At 38.5% G+C, this 21,927-nt stretch overlaps 1 protein-coding gene across 15 annotated transcripts in view; it reads left to right on the forward strand.

Annotated features, from left to right (window-relative positions):
- Positions 1–21,927, forward strand: part of JADE3 (jade family PHD finger 3) — a 128,596-nt gene that overhangs the window by 51,621 nt on the left and 55,048 nt on the right. For all 15 annotated transcript variants that reach the window (XR_011536290.1, XR_011536289.1, XR_011536291.1 and 12 more), the window contains 2 exons: positions 10,031–10,087; positions 10,854–10,945. Coding sequence is in view for 11 of the 15 variants with exons in the window: in XM_070606451.1 (XP_070462552.1) it covers positions 10,042–10,087; positions 10,854–10,945 (138 nt within the window). In the remaining 4 variants the exon portion in view is untranslated. The remainder of the gene's footprint in view (positions 1–10,030; positions 10,088–10,853; positions 10,946–21,927) is intronic.

The following is a 21,927-nucleotide window of genomic DNA, read 5'->3' on the forward strand; positions in this document are numbered from 1 at the left end:
CTTCCTGGCAACAGGGATAACTGTGGTTGACATAGAAATACTTGTTTGAGTGGTGGGAACCTACCTAGGTAAATTTGTATTTTCTTCTTTTTTCTTTAATGCTTTTTGAGGGCTTTGGAAAAAAGTTGAGCTCCAGACTCCTCATCTGGTCATGGGGACTCATGAGTCACATGATGTCTTAATTTTTAAAAACAAGCTTTAAAATGACTGAGATGAAGGTAGTCTTCTCTTAGAAAGTACAGAAAAGGTTATCTACTCCAACTTCTGGTATCTGTTCTTTTTTAAAGACAAAGATTTGTTGGGAGTGAGGAAAAGCAGCAAAATATGTAGGGTATGTTCTTTTTCTTCTGATTATTTTTTGTTTACTCAGTCTCTAGATATTTATGGCTTTAGTCACTAGACTACTAAAATGTGTTAGAGATGAAAGATATGCAAGGTGAACAGGCTTGAAGGGAAGTTTTGTTTCCACCACATTGAAGCAGTGATAGATTGAATTGTTTTGTAGAGAGGAGTGAATTCTGAATTTTAAAGCATAGGCATTGGACTCAAATGGTCTCAGTGTGCAGAGGGTTAGTATTGTTTACCCCAAGCAGTGGTTATTAGCTCAAGAAACACATTTATAGTATTCATGATTTCATTTTAAGAAATAGTTTGGGACGTTCTTTGCGCACATGGGCAGGAATTGACCGTTTAGGATATAAGAAGTGTGCTGCTCTGGTCTGACCAGTGGCCTAACTCAAACATCTGTCTCTGTAATGGCTCTGAAGGATATTTTCCTGAAAGCCTAGGGAGGTGGACTGTCAAATGCTTCTTTACTTAAGGATTACTTCTAAATACCATCGTGGATTTATCCTCTCTGATTTTATCTCATTCCTTCTTGAACATGTTTACATTTTCATTCTGTTCCACTTCTTGAGCTGATGAGTTCCCTAAGTTCCCTAAGCACTGCTCAAAGTCCTGCTTTCTTTTTGATAAAATTGCCTTTAGGTTTCAGGGAGTGCCCCTTTGTTACTTTAACTCTGTGATTGGGTGAATAAATTCAAGTCAATCATTTCTACACTTTTCTTATTTTTTTTGTTTGTTTTTTCCTTTTTCTCCCCAAAGCCCCCCGGTACATAGTTGTATGTTCTTCGTTGTGGGTCCTTCTAGTTGTGACATGTGGGACCCTGCCTCAGCATGGCTTGATTAGCAGTGCCATGTCCGCGCCCAGGATTCAAACCAACGAAACACTGGGCCGCCTGCAGCGGAGCGCGCGAACTTAACCACTCGGCCACGGGGCCAGCCCATACACTTTTCTTGATTCTTATCAATTTCTGCTTCATTGTTGTAGAGCAAGATTTCTCAACCTTGGCAGCATTGACATTTTGAGCCAGATAAATCTGGGCGTTGTAAGGAACTGTCCTGTGTATTGTAGGATGTTTAGAGCCTCCCTGGCCTTTACCCCCTGGATGCCAGTAACACTGTCTCTAGATATTGTCACATGTCCCCTGGGGGACAAAATTGCCTTCAATTTAGAACCACTCTTTGGATATTTGTCTTTCACAAACTGCCAAGTTTTGTGCTTTTGGGACTATCTTTATAATATGAAGGCTTCTCTATCTACTTGATTGTATTATACTTTTCTGGACTTTTTCCAACTTTGGTTAATGTCCATCTTGAATGACAGTGACAGCTACTTTGATAGTTTCAGTTTTCTAGGTCAGCTGTATCGTTTGTGGGTGGCATGGGGGGACAGATACCTTGAAACCTTATGAGTATTTTTTCTAATTATAAATGCCCTATATGTATACTGTAAAAATGTGGAGAATGGAAGAAAATTGGAAAGATTATTTTTATCACCCAGAAATCCATCTCTTCAATGTTATTAATGATAGTAAATTGGTTTATGGCCTTCAGCGATTTTCTTCATATTTTACTTCATAGATGTAATCTCGCTATAAACCAATTTTTATAGTCTTTTCCACTTAACATTTTAACATAAATATTTCCCTGTATACCATGTTTAAATGATTGAATGAAATACCATAATATTAATATACTTTAATCATTCCTCTTTTGATAGCTAGGTTTAATTTATTATTTTTATTATGGAATTTTGATGGACATTTGTTCATAAATAATTTTCTATGTTTTGGACTATTTTTAAGCTGCTGCATGCCCTCACAGAGGGCAGTGAATAGGAATAGGGGCGTCTCGCACTGACCATGCATTTCAGAAGTATGTCTTTTCAGCACATAGAAGGAAAGGAAAGGGCTGTGTTTGAGTTAATCACTTTTCCTTGCCTGCCTGCTCTTCCATGGGAATATTAATGGGGAGTCAAGTAGCCACCAAACCACAGACTTAGATTCCAGTCCCAAATAATCCCAGATGGGTTGACTTCCAGACAGTGCTCCTTTAAAAGGGAATTCTACCCAAGGAAGGCATTTACTTTATATGTTTGTATTTTGCCTAGCTAATAGTCACTGTTAAAATAAATCACGTGCTGTTAATCATTTTGGTTGAGATTATAGTAGGAATAAGATCTGAAAACTGCCATCAAATTACTGTTCCCAAGGGTGCAAGGTGAGGGCTGGTGCACATTTCATTTCTGCCAAAACAAAGGAATATTCATTGTGGGAGGTAAGGAAGAAAAGAATGCCTTTATAAAATCCGTGCCCAGAATAGAGGACCAGAAAAATAAACTGAGTAATATATCCAAACGTAAGACATCGAAGCACGTTGTGAAGTTACTCCAAGATTGCACTGTACTCATTTGTGGTTTTGCTTAACAAAAAATTTTATTCTAAAGTACTTTTTTAAAGTGTACCACTTAATGAAGATTCACATGTTGTCTTAAGTAGGGGTGCCTAGAAGCAGACCCTGAGACAGTATTTGAACATAGGTGATTTATTGAGGGAGTGCTCTCAGGAGAAGCTTAGAAGGGAGCAAAGACAAGAGGACAGGGAAGAGGAAAGAGCTAAAGTAAAGGTATGGTCTTAGGAAAGTCTAGCCTTAGCCTGTTTTGGTTGGGGGGCGTATAGAACAATTATTGACTGCTGGCTGCCCCTGGGAGGGAGACAGGGAGAACATAATCTCCCTGGTGAGACTCCAGCTCTTGGGGAGGGGGACAGCTGTGAGCCGTTAGTGGCCAGCAGGCAGTAGCTGGGCGGTGGGTGTGCTAGCTAGAGGATCTGGGTAAGGCACTACAGCATATGTTACTCTTTCGTATGTTTATTTTGTTCAGGACACTGTGGTAAGACCTGGGAGTAAGAGATGACTGTGACATAATTCTTGCTTTGAAGATGGTTGTAGCCTAAGTGGCAGAGTTGACCATGTAAAGAACATTTACAATGCTTGTGAGGTGGTTTTGACATGGACAGAAGCATGGACAGACTTGGATAGAAAGCAAAGGAGTGAATAACTGTGGGAGAAGGTTATCTGGCGAGCTTCATTGAGGAGATCCAACAAATGGGTAGGACCAGGTTGGGGGAAAATGGGCTAGTCAGGGTAAATGGAGAGGGAAACTGTAGGTAGAAGGAAGAGTCCCATGCTAAGGCCAGCAAGTATGAAACAAGATGATGTGTTCATGGAATCACATAAGGCATAGCATGTGCAGAAGGCAGGAGAACAGCAGCTAATGAGGCCTAACAGATCGGAGTCAGTATTCTGGGCCTCGAAGGCCATGCTCAGGAGGCTGGGCCTAGAAGGGGCAGATTCCTGTTGTCCTTCCCCCAGCCTGCCTCACAGCTGGGGGTCAACTTGGAGTGCCCATTCCCGATATACCTTCCACCTCTGCCCTCTGGTGGCCGTATGGCTCCAAGCATGTTGCTTAACATTTCTGAGCCTTAATTTCCTCATCTGTAAAATGGCTGGTGATGATGCTATTTGTTGGACTGTTGTTGTGACTAGAAATAACAAAGACAGATCTAAAGATTTACCATCGTGGAATCATTCTGCTGATATTTACTGTTCTTTGTCATTTTCCTACAGTAATGAAAACAGCAGTACTGTCACAGAAGTGGATAGACAGATCAATGAACTACAACAACTCAGACTCAAACATTTGCTTGCTTTGTTTTCTTTTCTAAAAATCATTAGCAACCCAGTTTCTTATTTTCCAGGACTGGTGTTACTGGTGTTAGGTAATCTTGTTTCCTGGGCTCTTTACTAATAATGCAAGATTTTTTGTTTCTATCTATAGTAAAATGATTGTTCCTGTAGTAGTTTAAAAAAACACCAAATTTTGCAGATTCTTAAAAATCTGTGCTTCCCTCAGTCATGAACAGTTTGGTAACTCATTTAAAGAACAGAATATTATAGAAAATGGAGACGCTACTGGCTTAAGTACATAAGATGAGAGGAGTATCTATCTCACAAGAAGTCTTTGATCTCCTGAAACTCTCAGGGAAGTGAGGAGAGAGAGTCCATGCTCAGTTGGATTTCTTCACTGAGAGTTTTTAAAGAATAAAAGTATTTCTTCTATGGTATTTACTGCTTTCGATCCCAGTATGAGTTATCCATATGGAGGTTACATTCAATAGATGGAATTTTCCTATTGCTACTCTTCTTGACTCTGCCTAAAAATTTGTCATTGGTAAATGTTACTGTATTTTTAAAGGTTTTTTTTTAAAGTTTTATTTAGTTGTTATTTACATACTATAAAATTCATCTATTTTAAGTATACAATTCAGTGAGTCTTAGTATATTTACAGGGTTTTGCATCCATCACTGCTCTCCAATTTTAGAAGATTTCTGTCACCCTGAAGAGAAGCTTTGTGCCCATTTGCAGTCAGTCTGCATTCCCACTCCCAACCCTAGGCAACCACTAATCTACTTCCTGTCCCTATAGATATGCCTACTCTGGACATTTCATATAAATGGAATCATATAATAAGTGATCTTGTGTTTATGCCTTCTTTCACTGAGCATGATGTTTTCGCAAAGTTTTTTTTACATGTTTTACATGTTCTAGCATATATCAGTACTTTGTTCCTTCTTATTGCTGCATAGTATTCCACTGAATGGATGTACCACAGATAGTTTGACCATTCACCTGTTGAAAGACATCTGGATTGTTTTCAGTTTTGGGCTATTATGAATAAAGCTGCTATAAACATTTGTGTACATGTTATTGTGTGTACATAAATTTTCATTTCTCTGGGATAAGTGCCCAGGAGTGCAATTACTGGGTCCTATGGTACTTGCATGTTTAATTCTTAAAGAAATGTCCAGATTGTTTTCAAGAGTAACTGTACCATTTACATTCCCACCAGCAATGTATGAGGGATATAGTTTCTTCACATCTTCTCCACCATTTGAATTTTCACTATTTTTTATTTCAGCCATTGTGGTTTTAATTTGCATCTCCCTAATGGCTAATAATATTGAACATATTTTCGTATGCTTATTTGCCATTTGTATTGCTTTTTGATGAAATGTCTGAGTCTTTTGACCATTTTTAATTGAATCATTCATTTCGTTACTATTGTTTTGAGGGGTTTTTACATATTCTGGATACAAGTCCATTGTCAAATATGTGGTTTTTAAATATTTTGTCCAGTTTGTTGTAGCTTATTTTTGTATCTTCTTAACAGAGTCTTTCTCAGAACAAGTTTTTCATTTTGATGAAGGCGAACTTTTCTCTGACGGATCATGCTTTTGGTGTCAAGTCTAAGAACTCTTTGCTTAGCCCTAGATCCCAAAGATTTCCTTGTATATTTTTCTAAAAGTTCTATAGTTTTACATTAAGTCCATGATCCATTTTGAGTTAACTTTTGTATAAGGTATGAGACTTAGGTTGAGGTTCTTCTTCTTCTTCTTTTTCCCCTATTACTCCAGTACCATTTATTGAAAAGGTTATCTTTCCTCCATTGATCATTTTTCTATCTTTGTCAAAAATCTTTTGGGCATATTTGTGTGGGAGTATATTTGCTTTTAATAATGCAAAAATACGTTAGGTTTTGGTAGGCAGAATAACAGACCCTCAAAGATGTCTATGCCCTAATCCCTAGAACCTATAAATATGTTAGGTTACATGGCAAAGGAAAATTAGGATTGCTAATCAGCTAACTTTAAAATAGGGACATTATCCTGGATTATCTGGGTGAGCCTGATTTAATCACAAGGACCCTTAAAAGTGGAAGAGGGAAGCAGAAGAGAAGAGTCAGAGAATGAGATGTGATGACAGAAGCAGGGTCAGAGAGATGCAGTGTTGCTGGCTTTGAAGATTGAGGAAGATGGCCAAGATCCAAGGAATGTGAGTGGCCTCTAAAAGATGGAAAAGGCAAGGAAATGCATTCTCTCCTAGAGCCTCCAGAAAGAAGTGCAGCCCTGCCAACATCTTGATTTTAGCCCCGTGATACCCATACCAGACTTCTGACCCACTGAACTGTAAGATAATAAATTTGTGTTTTAAGCCACTGAATTTGTGGTAACTTGATACTACAACAATAGAATACTAGTAAATGGATATTTTAGAGAAGCTCCCATTGATAATAGGATTTTAAATGTTTGAGTACACCATTTATCTGGAAAGTTTACATAAATGGAGCATCCCAATGATATCAGACAAATGAACTGCTACTCTAGGTAGATTAGTGCATTCAATAGGGAATGATTAGAGAACATATTACTTTTATTTTTGTTTAAATTTCTACATTCATTGTGTCTTTAAATTACATGTTACTTTTTGCTGGGAAGTGTTTTGTTATTGTTTTTGTTTGCATTTCAAAAGTGTTTGAATGTCTTAAGTTTTGCATCAAGGAGCCAGATGTAGCCCCCAAAATTTATATGATGGGAGGTTAACATTCTATTTAAAGAAATATTCCTCATTTTGCAATATATACAAATACTGAATGGTTATGTTGTACACCTGAAACTAATAGAGTGTTATATGTTAATTATGTCTCAATTTTTTAAAGAAAGAAATATTCATTTGACTTTAACAGTAGGCAAATAGAACGTTGATTAATGATTTTGATACTTGTACTAATCCTATTAGTTTTTGAAATAACGGCTTTATCAACATATAATTTACATACCATACAGTTTGCCCATTTAAAGTGTACAATTTCATGATTCTTAATATATTCACTGATATGTGCAAACATCACTACAGAGCACTTGGAATAGCTTATCTCACTGCCTTCTGACTTCCATTGTTTCTGATGAGAAGTCAGCTGTTAATCCTATTGGAGTTCCCTTATAAGTGAGGAGTCTTGCCCTTGCTTCTTTCAAGATTTTCTCCTTATCTGGCTTTCAGCAGTTTTACCATGATGTATCTGTAGATCTCTTTGCAGATGATAGTAGTGATAGTATAAACTACTCGGAGTTTGTTGAGTTTCCTGGATGTGCAAATTAATGTTTTTCAGTAAATTTGGAAATTTTTTAGTCAATATTGTTTTGAATATTTTTTCTCTTTGCTTTCCTTTCCTTCTGGTACTCCCATTACATATGTGTTGGTGCACTTAATGGTGTCCCACGTTTCTCTGAGCTGTTCTTCATTTTTCTTCATCTTCTTTTCCTCTGTTCTTTGACTTGTATAATCTCTACTGATCTATTTCAAGTTCACTAATTCTTTCTTCTGCCAGTTCAGATCTCCTCTTGAGCCCTTTTAGTGAATTTTTCAGTTAGTTATTATATTTTTCAATGTCAGAATTACGATTTGGTTCTTTTTTATATTTTCTATCTCTTTAGTGATATTCTTACCTTCCTTTACTTTAATCATGGTTTTCTTTATTTGAACATGTTTATATGGCTAGTTTGAAGTCTTTGCCTGTTAAATATGATATCTGGTTGCTCTCACAGGCGGTTTCTGTTGCATGCTTTTTTGCTAGTGTATAGGTCATACTTTCCTGTTTCTTTGCATATCTCATAAATTTTTGTTGGAAACTGGATATTTTAGATAATATAATGTAGCAACTCTGGGTACTGGCAGCAGCCCCCCTCCCACCATCAGGGATCTTTATTGTTTACTTCTTTAGTGACTGACTGGATTATTTGAAGTCTATTTACTCCCCAGAGTTTTCCCTACAGCGTAAAGTCTTGATGTTGCTTCTTAGAGGTGCAGCCTTTGGTATGCCCCGTAGTCACTCTAGGGTGACAGTGGTTTTGGCAGGGTTCCTTTTGACTTTTTCCCTGACCACACCCAGCTGTTATATTCCACTAATTGCTGGCTGATTGCTCTGTTGGTTTTAATAGTGCCTTGGGGGCATAAATTGCTCCACAAACCGATCCGGTCAAATTAGGGCTCCCTTGATGGGCTAATTCCTTAGATCAGTATTTGAGATTTCTTCTGACCCCAGGATGGTTCCTCTCAGCTGTCTCTGTCCCTTGTTCTCTCCAGCATGCTAGCCAGCCTAGGCTTGAACTTCTTCACACTCGGTTGGGAATGAGGTCAGTTCCATTGTAGGGAGATTTGGAGCCCTCTATTCTATGACCTGCTTCTCCCCCGTAGGCAAAATCTCTGAACCACAGCTCTGGTGTAGTGGGTAGGGACAATGATGTGCTTCTCTCTGAGTGGCAGCCCCAGGTATCCTAGGTTTGCATCTCTTGGTGTAGAACCCCTTCTCCGCAAGCTGGAGCCAGAGCAGCTGGGGCCTCAGTATTCTTGGTAGCACCACACCCAAGGCATAGCCTCCATCCCAGGAGTAGGGGCCAACTGGAAGGAAGGAGCCCCCACCTGTCAGCCACAGTTGTCTGGAACTTAGCCTCAGAAACAGGTAGCTGAGGGCAGGATGAGAAATGCTGACATCCTGCTCCTCCCAGGAAGAAAGCCTTGCAACTGGGAGCTGGGCAAGAGGGAGCTCTGTGTTCTTGGCTGCTCCAATCTGGTGTGAGATCTGTGCTGGGAGATGGAGGGAGAGGGTCTAGGTCCAAATACCACAAACTCTTTATTTACTGAGTTTTAGTAGATTTCCTTTAATAAATGCTTCTTCATTTGCTCTATGACCTTAGGACCATTTCCAGAGATTTTAAATAGTGGGTTTTAATAATTTCCATCAGTTTCCCTGGGGAGTGGGTCCACAAAGTTCTTCACACTGTCATGCCAGAAATGGAAGTCTCTCTATTAACTTTTTAACATACAGTTTTGTTTCTGTTACTCCTAATGGCTCACAGTGCCCTTGTACTTGGATTTCTTTCTCCTTGGTAGATTATGAGTGATTTGAAGGCAGTAGCCCTAACCTTTACTCCTTGTGGGATCATGATTGCCCCAAGTGGCATTTTGTGTACTGTGGCACATAAAAGAATGTCAGTTACTGTCTTTTCTAGTTTACATTTTCATCACTTCTTTTGTGACTTGAAGTGTCTAACTGTGTCTTCCTTTTTTCCTACACTCCACTGCTGGTGTGTTCCCAGAAAGATGGTGCTGCTTTTCTGTCATTGGCCACACACACAGGGAAGGACACTTAAACCATTAGAAGTTTTAGTCAAGAGCATTATGTATTTTTCACAATATAGGAGCTTTCTATAACATTTCTTGTGGTGTATCTATAGATATAATGTTAAATTAAGCTAATTGTTTGCAGGATGAAAGTGAGAAACGGCAGGTGGAAAAGCAGTGTGGCTGTGCTCTTAAAGATGGGACATGCCTGACTTATTCTTTCTTCAGCCAACCATGTCTCATATCTTTCAACCTTGTCCCTCGATAGCTCTGCCTTTGTGACGGCTTTTGCCTTTCCTTCCCCTCCCTTATTGAGGATCCTTGGCTGATGATGACCCCATGGCAGCCCCCCTTTGTTTGGTTGGACAGTGCTCATGAGGCCACATCTGAGGCTCCAGCCAATCCAGTACCATTCATCCTGTGCTGCTTGGGCTTCCTCCTAAGGCTAATATGTGGCCTCAGCCAATCTTTGACACCCTCTGTGTTGGAAAGTTTGATAGTCCTCTTCTCCCATCACTCTAGGTCATTTGAGAATATTCTTGACAGAAATCATTTGATTTATGTGATTTGCCGCTGCTGCTTCTTGGGATCTGTAGGACAGTTTGACTGCCCTCTGGGATGGGTGTGTATGTGTTTGATTGTTTTATTCAGTGTTGTTCTTTTTCCCAGGATGCTCCAGGATGAAACGCCATAGAACTCTCAGCAGCGGTGACAGTTCAGACGAGAGTGAGTAGAACCAGCCAACAGCTGGTAACCTCTGTATCTATACTCCTTGAAGATTTCTTCTTTGACTTAAGGACAAGCTTTTTCATGATTCCTTAAATGGTTAAAAGATAATGTTTCTAGGAAGGAAGCTTGGGGTGCTATTTTTCTTATTCATTTAAATTTCATTAGAAATAGGTAAGTTAGGTGAGAAAATTGGTTTTGTGTGGCTATAACATTTTGTTTTTCACTTTTCATTGACCAAACCAACAAAAGCCAAATCTGATAATGATTTAACAGTGCTTTTCTAGAAAGGAAGAAAAGTATGAGAGCAAAAATTGTAGGCCCTACAATCCTAATTGTAGCTCGGGTACTAAATGTTTGACTACATGAATCATCATTTGTAAAAGGCAACAACTTTATTAACAGTAGCATTTGGGGAAGTGCTGAAGGATGCACAGATTACTTGTTCCACATTTTTCGTTTTTCCAGTTGCTTTTGCAGATCCATTTTCTCCAGGTGGAACATGAATTGTATTATTCTAAAATGTTATGAGGTATGATTATACCAAATCAAATCTCCTCAGCATTAGCATTGTTGGCGCTTTTGTATGCTGGCAGGTCACATATAAATGTTGTTAAACTCCATTATGAGGTTTTCTTGGGTGCAGTTTAACTGTTTTCTTCAGTGGTATGAGATCACTGTGCTCTTCTCCATCATATCTTTCACATTCTCTTGGATGACAGTTATATTAGTGAGTAATCAGTCTCAGTATTTTTTTTCTAATTAGCTTTTGCAGGTCCTTCTACTTCCTTTGCTTCTGGGTCACTGTATAGGAGGAGCAAGTCAAAAATTCCAAATGAACGCAAGAAGCCGGCTGAGGTAAGATCAAATATTCAGTTTTTAGACTTAAAAAATGGATAGATAGCTGCCTCCTGCCTACATAGTTATAATACTCAGATCTTGGAGATGTGAGGAGTTAACTGTGTGCCAGTGGATATGCTTGTTTTCTGATGAACCTTTGTTTTTCCATTTTCTTTTCCCTTTGGGAAAACAGTAATCTTCACACTGTGATTTTATTTTGGTGAGGATACTTAAGTGCCTGGCTTTAGAATATAAAGCCTCCCCTAGCCAAGAAATCAAAGGGAGCCAGACTTTGGGAATTGAGGACTCAAAGATCTAGCCCATGATTGGAAAGAGCTAAGTTGGCAGGTAAGAGGCAGTGCAGGAAGGGATAGATGAGGATGTTACAGATGAAGAAGGGAAGGACTGTGTTGGAGATCTGGGCTGTGGGCTGTGATGGGTCCTCACAGTCTTCAGAGCACTGACAGCCCAGGAAGAACAAGGCACTCCTTGTGAGGCTGGTCATCTTCTGCCCCCAGGGCAGCAAAGTGCTAGGGTTGCACTTCATAATCGTTTAATGTGTCCCACAGACTTTCCTCTGTGACGATTAAATGATGCGAAACTGACCTTGTGTATCTTCACTTCTACTATGAGTAGAGTTCCTTGGCTGCAAAGAAAAAGAATGTATTAGTTAACTATTACTGCATTACACATCATCACAAAATTAATGGCTTAAAGCAGCACACATTTATTATCTCCGTTTCTGTGAGTCAGGAGTCTGGGCACAGCATGACCAGGTTCTCTGTTCAGGGTCTTTCAAGGCTGTAGTCAGTGTGCTGGCTGGGTTATGTTCTCATCTGGAGGTTCTAGCAGAGAAGAATTCTCTTCCAAGCTCATCTGGGTTGTTGGCAGAATTCATCTTGTAGCTGGAAGACTGAGGTCCGTATTTTTTTGCTGGCTTATGGTGGAGGACCAGTCTCCAGTCCTAGATGTTGCTTGTAGTTCCTTGCCGTGTGGCTTTCTCCATAGATCCTCTCAAAACATGGCAGCTTACTTTTTCAAAGCCAGCAAGGGGAGAGTCTTTTCTCCAGTCTGCTGAGACTGAGTCTTATATAACATAACATAATCATGGGAATGACATCGCACCACATCTGCCACGTAACATAACCTAATCAAGAAGTAGCATCCCATCACGTTTGCCATATTCTGTTGGTTAGAAGCAAGTCACAGGTTCCACCTGCTCTCACTCATGGAGGACATTGCTTTAGGCTGTCAGCCAGAGACAGTATTTCTCCCTTTCTCAGAGGTCATTTTTCATTGCCATCTATTGGCAGGGATCTTTCCAGGCACAGTAGAATATCAGAGTGTATTTATGTGTGTCTGTCTCATGCAGAAAAACTTAGGGAGTAAAATCCGTGTAAACAAGAACAGAACAAATTTCCCACCTATCCAGAGGAGGCTTTGACTACGGAATGATAAGAAAGAAACTTTGCTAATACCATTTAGGACAGCTGGTCCTAGAAGATAAAGTGACTCAAGAGCTTTGGGTCTTAAGGCCTGCTGCCTCCAGGTTAGTGAGAATAGCAATCTTTTGTTGCAAAGGATAGGCGATGTGGGCTACTGGCGGCAAATTTGTTTGTTTATACTTCACATTCTGTTCTGTAATATCAGATTCTCTCTTTTGACAAAACTAGACTTGGCATTAGAAGAGATTGGTACAATGTCTTGTTTTGCTGGCTTATTTCACCTCTCTGAAGTAATTTGTCATCGTAACATGGACATTATCACACTTATCATTCATAACTACCATTTATTGAAATTTTTTGTGCCAAGAGCTTTATATTAGATAATCTTGATTGTTTCCCCAAACTAAGCAATTATAAGAATCTCCTTGGGGCCAGCCTGGTGGCGCAGCGGTTAAGTTTGCACATTCCGCTTCTCAACGGCCCGGGGTTTGCTGAGTCGGATCCCGGGTGTGGACATGGCACTGCTTGGCACGCCATGCTGTGGTAGGCGTCCCACATATAAAGTAGAGGAAGATGGGCACAGACATTAGATCAGGGCCAGGCTTCCTCAGCAAAAAGAGGAGGACTGGCAGTAGTTAGCTCAGGGCTAATCTTCCTCAAAAAGAAAAAATCGCCTTGGATGCTTCTTTCATTTTAAACATTTATCTAATAACTTATTTATATCAGTATAGACTCCTGTATATTTATTTTATACATTGGGTTATATTCCAATACTATATATATCATGTTGCTTAAATTGTTCCATAAATCAGTCAAATCATCTTATTGTTTCTCTCTTTTCAGTTTCATTGATTTCTCCTCTTATTTTTGTTATTGTTGCTTTAGGTTTATTTTGTTCTTTTTCTAAATTCTTGAGGTGGGTGCTTAGGCTGTTTGAGATTTTTCCTCTTTTCTAATATGAGAATTTTAGTGCTATAAATTTCCCTTTAAACACTACTTTAGCTTCATCCTATTAATTTTGATATGTTTATTTTCATTTTCATCCAATTCAGTATATTTTTTATTTCCCTTGAGACTTCCTCTTTGACCCATGGATTGTTTAGAAGCGTATTGTTTAGTTTCCAAGCATTTGGAGACTTTCCTGCTATCCTTCTGTTATTGGTTTCTAGTTTGAGTCCATTTTTGTCAGAGAATGTAGTCTTATGATTTCAGTTCTTTTAGATTAGTCTAGGTGTGTTTTATGGCCCAGGATATGATTTATCTTGGGTGAATGTTTCATGGGCATTTGAAAAGAATGTGTATTCTGTTGTTATTGGGTCCTGTTGGTTGATGGTATTCTTCTGTATCCTCACTGATTTTGTGCCTAGTAGTTTTATCACTTGTTCAGAGAGGGCTGTAGAAGTCTTCAGCTGTAATTGTGGATTTGTCTATTTCTCATCAGTTCTGTCAGTTTTGCTTTATGTATTTTGAAGCTCCATCGTTAGAGGCATCCATATTTAGGATTGCTATGTCTTCTTGGTGAGTTTATCATCATGTAATATCCCTCTGTCTGTGGTAATTTTGTTTGCTCTGAAGTCTGCACTATCTAATATGAATATCATTTCTGGCTTGCTTTTGATTCATGTTTACATGGTATATTTTTTTCCATTCTTTTACTTTCGGTCTGTATATATGATTATATTTGAAATGAGTTTCTTGTAGATATACAGTTGGGTCAATTTTTAATCCACTCTTTCGATCTTTATCTTAATTGACATATTGAAACCATTATATTTAATGTAAATTTTAGTATGATTTGGTTTGTTGGCCATTTTATTGTTTCTTTTCTATTTGTTCTCTCTGTTTTTATGTTCCTCTGTTTTATTTTCTGTCTTCCTGTGGATTACTTGAACGTTTTTTTTATTTCCATGTTAATTTTTCTGTAGTGGTTTTGAGTGTATATCTTTGTGTAGATTTTTAGTGGCTGCTCTTGGGGAGCAACCTTTAAAAAGGAGGACCATTTGGGGCTGGCCCCGTGGCTGAGTGGTTAAGTTCGCGTGCTCCGCTGCAGGGGCCCAGTGTTTCGTTGGTTTGAATTCTGGGCGCGGACATGGCACTGCTCATCAAACCATGCTGAGACAGCGTTCCACATGCCACAATTGGAAGGACCCACAACGAAGAATATACAACTATGTACCAGGAGGCTTTGGGGAGAAAAAGGAAAAAAATAAAATCATTAAAAAAAAAAAAGGTGGACCATTTACAAATATAACTTATTAGCCTACTGGTCTCTACATTTTAACACTTCAAGTGAAGTATAGAAACCTTACCACTATTTCGGTTTGTTTATCCATCCCCCCATCTTTATAATATAATTGTCTTAAATATTTTCTCTACATCCACTGAGAACTATGTTAGACAAGGTTATAATACTTGCTTCAACCATCAGACATAATTTACAAAACTCAAGAGGAGAAGGATAGTCTATTATAGTTACTCATATTTTCTCTCTCTTGTTCTTCCTTTATTCCTGATATTCCAACTTTCCTTTTGTTCATTTCCTTTCTGTTTGAAGAACTTCCTTTAGCCATTTTATTAGGGTAAGTCTGTTAGTGATAAATTCTCTTAATTTTCCTTCATTTCAGAATGTCTTGGTTTCACTTTCATTCCTGAAGGACATTTTCACTTGAGATAGAATTCTGGTTTGACAGTACTTTTATTTCAGTACTTGAAAAATGTGCTACTTCCATCTGGCCTCCACGGTTTCTGATGAGAAATCTACTCTCATTCAAATAGTTGCTCTCCTGTAGGTAATCTGTCATCTCTTTTCCAGTTGCTTTCAAGATGTTTTTTTGTCTTTAGTTTTCCAAAGTTAGATTATGATGTGCCTGGGCATGGATTTCTTTTGGTTTATCCCGTTTGAGATTTGATCAGCTTCTTTTTTTTTTTTTTTTTAACTTCTTTATTGAAATACTACGTGCATAGAGTAAAGTATGTGAAATATGCAAATCTTAATTTTATAGCCCAAATGATTTTTATATATGTCATCATTACCCAAATCAAAATATAAATTTTCAGCATCCCCTAAGTTTTCCTTGTACCCCTCCCCAGTACCGACCCCCAGATGGAAATTTTTTTTTCTTTTCTTTTTTATTGCGGTAAGATTGGTTTATAACATTGTATAAATTTCAGGTGTACATCATTATATTTCTATTCCTGTGTAGATTACATCATGTTCACCAGTCACGTTACCCCTTTTACACTCCTCCCTCCCCACTTCCCCTCTGATAACCAGCGATCCAATCTCTGTCTCTATGTGATTGTTTGTTGTTGTTTTTATCTTCTATTTATGAGTGAGATCATACAGTATGTGACTTTCTCCCTCTGACTTCTTTCGCTTAGCATAATACCCTCAAGATCCATCCATGTCACAAATGGCCGGATTTCATCATTTCTTATGGCTGAGTAGTATTCCATTGTGTATATATACCACATATTCTTTATCCATTTGTCCCTTAGATGAGCACCTAGTTTGCTTCCAAGTCTTGGCTGTTGTGACTAATGCTGCAATGAACATAAAGGTGCATACATCTTTACGTGTTTGTGTTTTCATGTTCTTTGGATAAATACCCAGCAGTGGAATAGCTGGATTGTATGGTGGTTCTATTCTTAATTGTTTGAGGAATCTCCATACTGTTTTCCATAGTGGCTGCACCAGTTTGTGTTCCCACCAGTAGTGTACGAGAGTTCCCTTTTCTCTACATCCTCTCCCACACTTATTTCCTGTTTTATTAATTATAGCCATTCTGATGGGAGTGAGGTGATATCTCATTGTAGTTTTCATTTGCATTTCCCTGGTAGTTAATGATGTTGAACATCCTTTGATGTGCCTGTTGGCCATCTGTATATCTTCTTTGGAGAAATGTCTGTTCAGATCTTTTGCCCAATTTTTAAATTGGGTTGTTAGGTTTTTGGTGTTAAGATGTATGAGTTCTTTATATGTTTTGGATATTAACCCCTTATTAGATATATGGTTTGCAAATATCTTCTCCCAGTTGTTAGGTTATCTTTTCGTTTTATTGATGGTTTCCTTTGCTGTGCAGAAGCCTTTTAGTTTGATGTAATCCCATTGGTTTATTTTTTTTCTATTGTTTCCCTTGCCTGGACAGACATGGTACTTGAAAATATGCTGCTAAGACCCATATCGAAGAGTGCACTGCCTATGTTTTCTTCCAGAAGTTTCACAATTTCAAGTCTTACATTCAAGTCTTCAATCCATTTTAGTTAATGTTTGTGTATGGTGTAAGATAACGGTCCACTTTTATTCTTTTGCATATGGCTGTCCAGTTTTCCCAGCACCATTTATTTAGGAGACTTTCCTTTCTCCATTGTATGTTCTTGGCTCCCAGATTGAAAATTAGCTGTCCATAGACATGTGGGTTTATTTCTGGGCTCTCAATTCTGTTCCATTGATCTATGTGTCTGTTTTTGTGCCAGTACCATGCTGTTTTGGTTACTATGGCTTTGTAGTATATTTTGAAATCAGGGAGTGTGATACCTCTAGCTTTGTTCTCTTTTCTCAGGATTCCTCTGGCTATTTGGGGTCTTTTGTTGTTCCATATAAATTTTAGGATTCTTTGTTCTGTTTCTGTAAAAAGTGTCATTGAAACTTCAATAGGAACTGCATTGAATCTGTAGATTGCTTTAGGAAGTGTGACTATTTTAACTATGTTAATGCTTCCAATCCAAGAACACAGAATATCTTTCCATTTCTTTGCGTCTTCTTCAGTTTCTTTCAACGTTTTGTAGTTTTCAGTGTACAGATCTTTCACTTCTTTGGTTAAGTTTATTCCTAGGTATTTTATTCTTTTTTTTGCAATTGTAAATGGAATTGTATTCTTAATTTCTCTTTCTGTTACGTTATTGTTAGTGTATAGAAATGCAACTGATTTTTGTATGTTGATTTTGTATCTTGCAACTTTACCGTATTAATTTTTTATTTCTAAAAGTTTTTAGTGGATTCTTTAGGGTTTTCTATATATAAAATCATGTCATCTGCAAGTAGTGACAGTTTTGCTTCTTCCTTTCCAATTTGGATCCCTTTTATTTCTTTTTCTTGCCTGATGGTTCTGGCTAGGACTTCCAATACTATGTTAAATAAGAGTGGTGAAAGTGGGCATCCTTGTCTGGTTCCTGTTCTTAGAGGGATAGCTTTCAGTTTTTCTCCATTGAGAATGATATTTGCTGTGGGTTTGTCATATATGGCCTTTATTATGTTGAGGTACTTTCCTTCTATACCCATTTTATTTAGAGTTTTTATCATAAATGGATACTGTATCTTGTCAAATGCTTTCTCTACATCTATTGAGATGATCATGTGATTTTTATTCTTCATTTTGTTAATGTGGTGTATCACGTTGATTGATTTGTGGTTGTTGAACCATCCCTGCATCCCTGGAGTAAATGCCACTTGATCATGGTGTATGATCTTTTTAATGTGTTGTTGTATTCGATTTGCTGGTATTTTGTTGAGGATTTTTGCATCGATGTTCATCAGTGATATTGGCCTGTAATTTTCATTTTTTGTGTTGTCCTTGTCGGGTTTTGGTATCAGGATAATGTTGGCTTCGTAGAATGAGTTAGGAAGCTTCCCCTCCTCTTCAATTTTTTTAAAGTCTTTGAGAAGGATAGGTATTAAGTCTTCTTTGAATGTTTGGTAGAATTCCCCAGGCAAGCCGTCTGGTCCTGGACTCTTATTTTTTGGGAGGTTTTTGGTCACTGTTTCGATCTCCTTACTGGTGATTGGTCTATTCAGATTCTCTATTTCTTCTTGATTCAGTTTTGGAAGATTGTATCATTCTAAGAATTTATCCATTTTGTCTAGATTATCCAATTGTTGGTGTATAGCTTTTCATAGTATTCTCTTAAATCTTTTGTATTTCTGAGAAATCCATTGTAATTTCTCCTCTTTCATTTCTGATTTTATTTGAGCCTTCTCTCTTTTTTTCTTGGTGAGTCCAGCTAAAGGTTTGTCAATTTTGTTTACCTTTTCACAGAACCAGCTCTTGGTTTCATTGATTTTTTTTTCTGTTGTTTTTTTAGTCTCTATTTCATTTATTTCTGCTCTGATTTTTATTATTTCCTTCCTTCTACTGATTTTGGGCTTTGTTCTTTTTCCAGCTCCTTTAGATGCACTATTAGATTATTTGAGATTCTTGTTTGTTGAGGTAGGCCTGAATTGCTATAAACTTCCCTCTTAGAACTGCTTTTGCTGTATCCCATAAATTTTGCCATGTTGTATTTTCATTTTAATTTGTCTCCAGGTATTTTTTGATTTCTCCCTTGATTTCTTCATTGACCCAATTGTTGTTCAGCAGCATTTGTTTAATCTCAATATATTTGTGGCTTTTCTGATTTTCTTCGTGTAGTTGATTTCTAGTTTCAAACCTTTGTGGTCAGAAAAGATGCTTGGTATTATTTTAATCTTCTTAAATTTATTGAGACTTGTTTTGTGGCCTAATATGTGGTCAATTGTGGAGAATGTTCCATGTACATTTGAAAAGAATGTGTGTTCTGTGGTTTTTGTGTTGAATGTTCTGTATATATCTACTAAGTCCATCTGGTCGTTTAAGGCTAATGTTTGCTTATTGATCTTCTGTTTGGATGATCTATCCATTGAAGTAAGTGGAGTATTAAAGTCCCCTACTATTATTGTGTTACTGTCTGTTTCTCCTTTTGTGTCTGTTAATAATTGCTTTATATATTTAGGTGCTCCTATGTTGGGTGCATAGATATTTACAAGTGTTAAATCCTCTTGTTGGATTGTTCCCTTTATTATTGTGTAGTGCCCTTCCTTGTCTCTTGTTACAGGGTTCTTTTTATCCAGTTTTCAGTTCTCTCTCAGGGGTAATTGTTCCCAGAGTAGTTGTAAATTGGTTGTGTTCGTTGCAGAAGGTGAGTTCAGAGTCCGCCTATACTGCCATCTTGACACCTCTCTGATCAGCTTCTTAAATCTAGGTTTATGTCTTCTGCCAAACTTGGGAAATGTTCAGCCATTATTCAACTGTTTTTTTAACTCCACCTTTTTTCTCCTTCTTTTGAGACTTCAATTGCATGAATGTTAGATCTTTTGTGATTTTCCCACAGGTCCCTCTTCATTTTTTTTTCAGTATATATTCTTTCTGTTGGTCAGATTGGGTAACTTCTCTTGTTCACTGCTTCTTTGTTCTGCTAATTCCATTCTTCTGTTGAGCCTATCCCATGAGTTTGTTATTTCAGTTATTGCATTATTCCATTTCAAATTTTGCATTTGGTTATTCTTTATATCCTCTATTTCTTGCTAAAACTGTCAATTTATTTGTTTCAAAAGTGTTTGTAATTTCGGGGGCTGGCCCCGTGGCCGAGTGGTTAAGTTCGTGCGCTCCACTGCAGGCGGCCCAGTGTTTCATTGGTTCAAATCCTGGGCGCGGACATGGCACTGCTCATTAAACCACGCTGAGGCAGCGTCCCACATGCCACAACTAGAAGGACCCACAACGAAGAATATACAACTATGTACCGGGGGGCTTTGGGGAGAAAAAGGAAAAAAATAAAAAATCTTTAAAAAAAAAAGTGTTTGTAATTTCTTGCTGAAGCATTTTTATGATGGCTGCTTTAAAAATCCTTTTCAGATAATTCCAACATCAGTATCCTCTTGATGTTTTTGTCTATTGATTGTCTTTTCTCATTCTCGTTTCTTAATATGATGAGTGATTTTCTGTTGTATCCTGGACTTTTTTGGTATTATGTTATCAGACACTAAGTCTTATTTAAATCTGTTTTAGTAGGCCTCCATAATAACCAGGCCAGTGGGGAAGAGGGGCGCTGACTCTTTACCACCAGTTGCAGAATTCTTATGCTCCCCATTCTAGTTCTGTTATGTCTCTAGGAAGACAGTTCTGTTATCTCTCTGGAAAGGGGATGGGGTGTCTCATTACTACTTAGTGGGAGTGGAAATCCCCACCTTGTTGCCTCCACTGATAGCAGGGGGCGTGGTGGTGGTAAGGAGTACCATGTTACTGATGGCCAGAGGTGACACGCTCCAGGCTCCATATACAGTCTCTGCCAATACCACATTGAGGAGGAGGGTCACCTTGGTATTGTTGGGTGGGAATAGATGTCAGGGCCTCTCAGGTGATGTCCATTGATACCACAACAATCACCGTTTTGTAAAAAAATTTTAACATCTTTTTTGAAATATAATTCTCACACCGTATAGTTTATGTATTTAAAGTGTATAATTCAATGGGTTTTAGTATATTCAGAGTTGTGTAACCACTACTACGATTTAAATTTAGAACATTTTCATCACCCAGAAAGAAGCCCCCTGCCCATTAGCAGTTACTCCCCAAACCCCCTAATCCCAGCCCCTGGCAACCACTAATCTGACTTCTGTCTCTGTGGATTTGCCTATTCTGGACATTTCATATAAATGGAACAATACACTATATGGCCTTTTGTGTCTGGCTTCTTTCACTTAGCATAATATTTTTAAGGTTCATCTGTGGTGTCGCATGTATCAGTACTTCATTTCATTTTATGACCAAATGGTATTCCATTGTATGGATATATCACATTTTGTTTATCCATTCGTTAGCTGATGGACATTTGAATTGTCTCCATTTTTGGAGTACCATAAATAATGCTGCAATGAACATTCATGTAGAAGTTTTTAGGTGGACATATGCTTTCAGTCGTCTTGAGTATACACCTAGGTATGGAATTGCTGGGTCATATGATAACTCTATTTAGCCATTTGAGGAAATGTCAGACTATTTTCTAAAGGGGCTTCATCATTTTACACTCCCACCAGCAGTGTATGAGGGTGTTTGAAATTTGTCATTGCTAGGGGCACCAGAGACTTTGAATTCCTCTGTGACCTTATTTTTGTCTCCTCTCTTGGCTTAGAGTCTCCCCTTTGTGCTTGTCCTCAGAGAGATTCTAGCTTTTGCAGCTCTCCCAGCTGTAAGCCACTGTTATCACTGGAGGCTTTAGCATGATGGTAGGGTATGGGGGAGGGGCACTGTTCTCTAATCTGATTATGTCCCAGTCTTTGGAGTGTGTAGTGGTCCTGTGTCTGGGAATGGGATAGGGGAGGTGGACTTCAAGGGTAGAGCTTTTTTGCCCCTGCCCCTATTCTTCTATCTGCCTGCAGCAAGGATCCTCTGGTGTTCTCATTCTGTGTCCTTGAGGTTCTCCCTCCTATAGATTAAGGCGCTTTTCCCCTTCCCCCAACACTGGTGAGATTATACCAGTGCCGCTCTTGATATCCTTCCCCTGCAGAAGAAGCCTTTTATTCAGTAAGGGAGCCAGCGCACTGAGCACCAAGGGCCCAGATAGCACCACTGGGGGAGCTTTCTCCAGGTTTTCCCCCATCTTCCCTATGAGAGCCTAGTTGGGTCTGGAGAAAAAACTTATAAGAGGGTGGGACCCCCTCCATGATTATAGCCCCCAGGAACTTCATATTCTCATAGTGGTCCCCACTTGGCCCCCAACGATTCATCACAATTTCTAGTTTAATGTTCCTACTGTGGCTTC

Source organism: Equus przewalskii, chromosome X, assembly GCF_037783145.1.
Source record: "Equus przewalskii isolate Varuska chromosome X, EquPr2, whole genome shotgun sequence".
In the NCBI taxonomy this organism is placed as follows: Eukaryota; Metazoa; Chordata; class Mammalia; order Perissodactyla; family Equidae; genus Equus; species Equus przewalskii.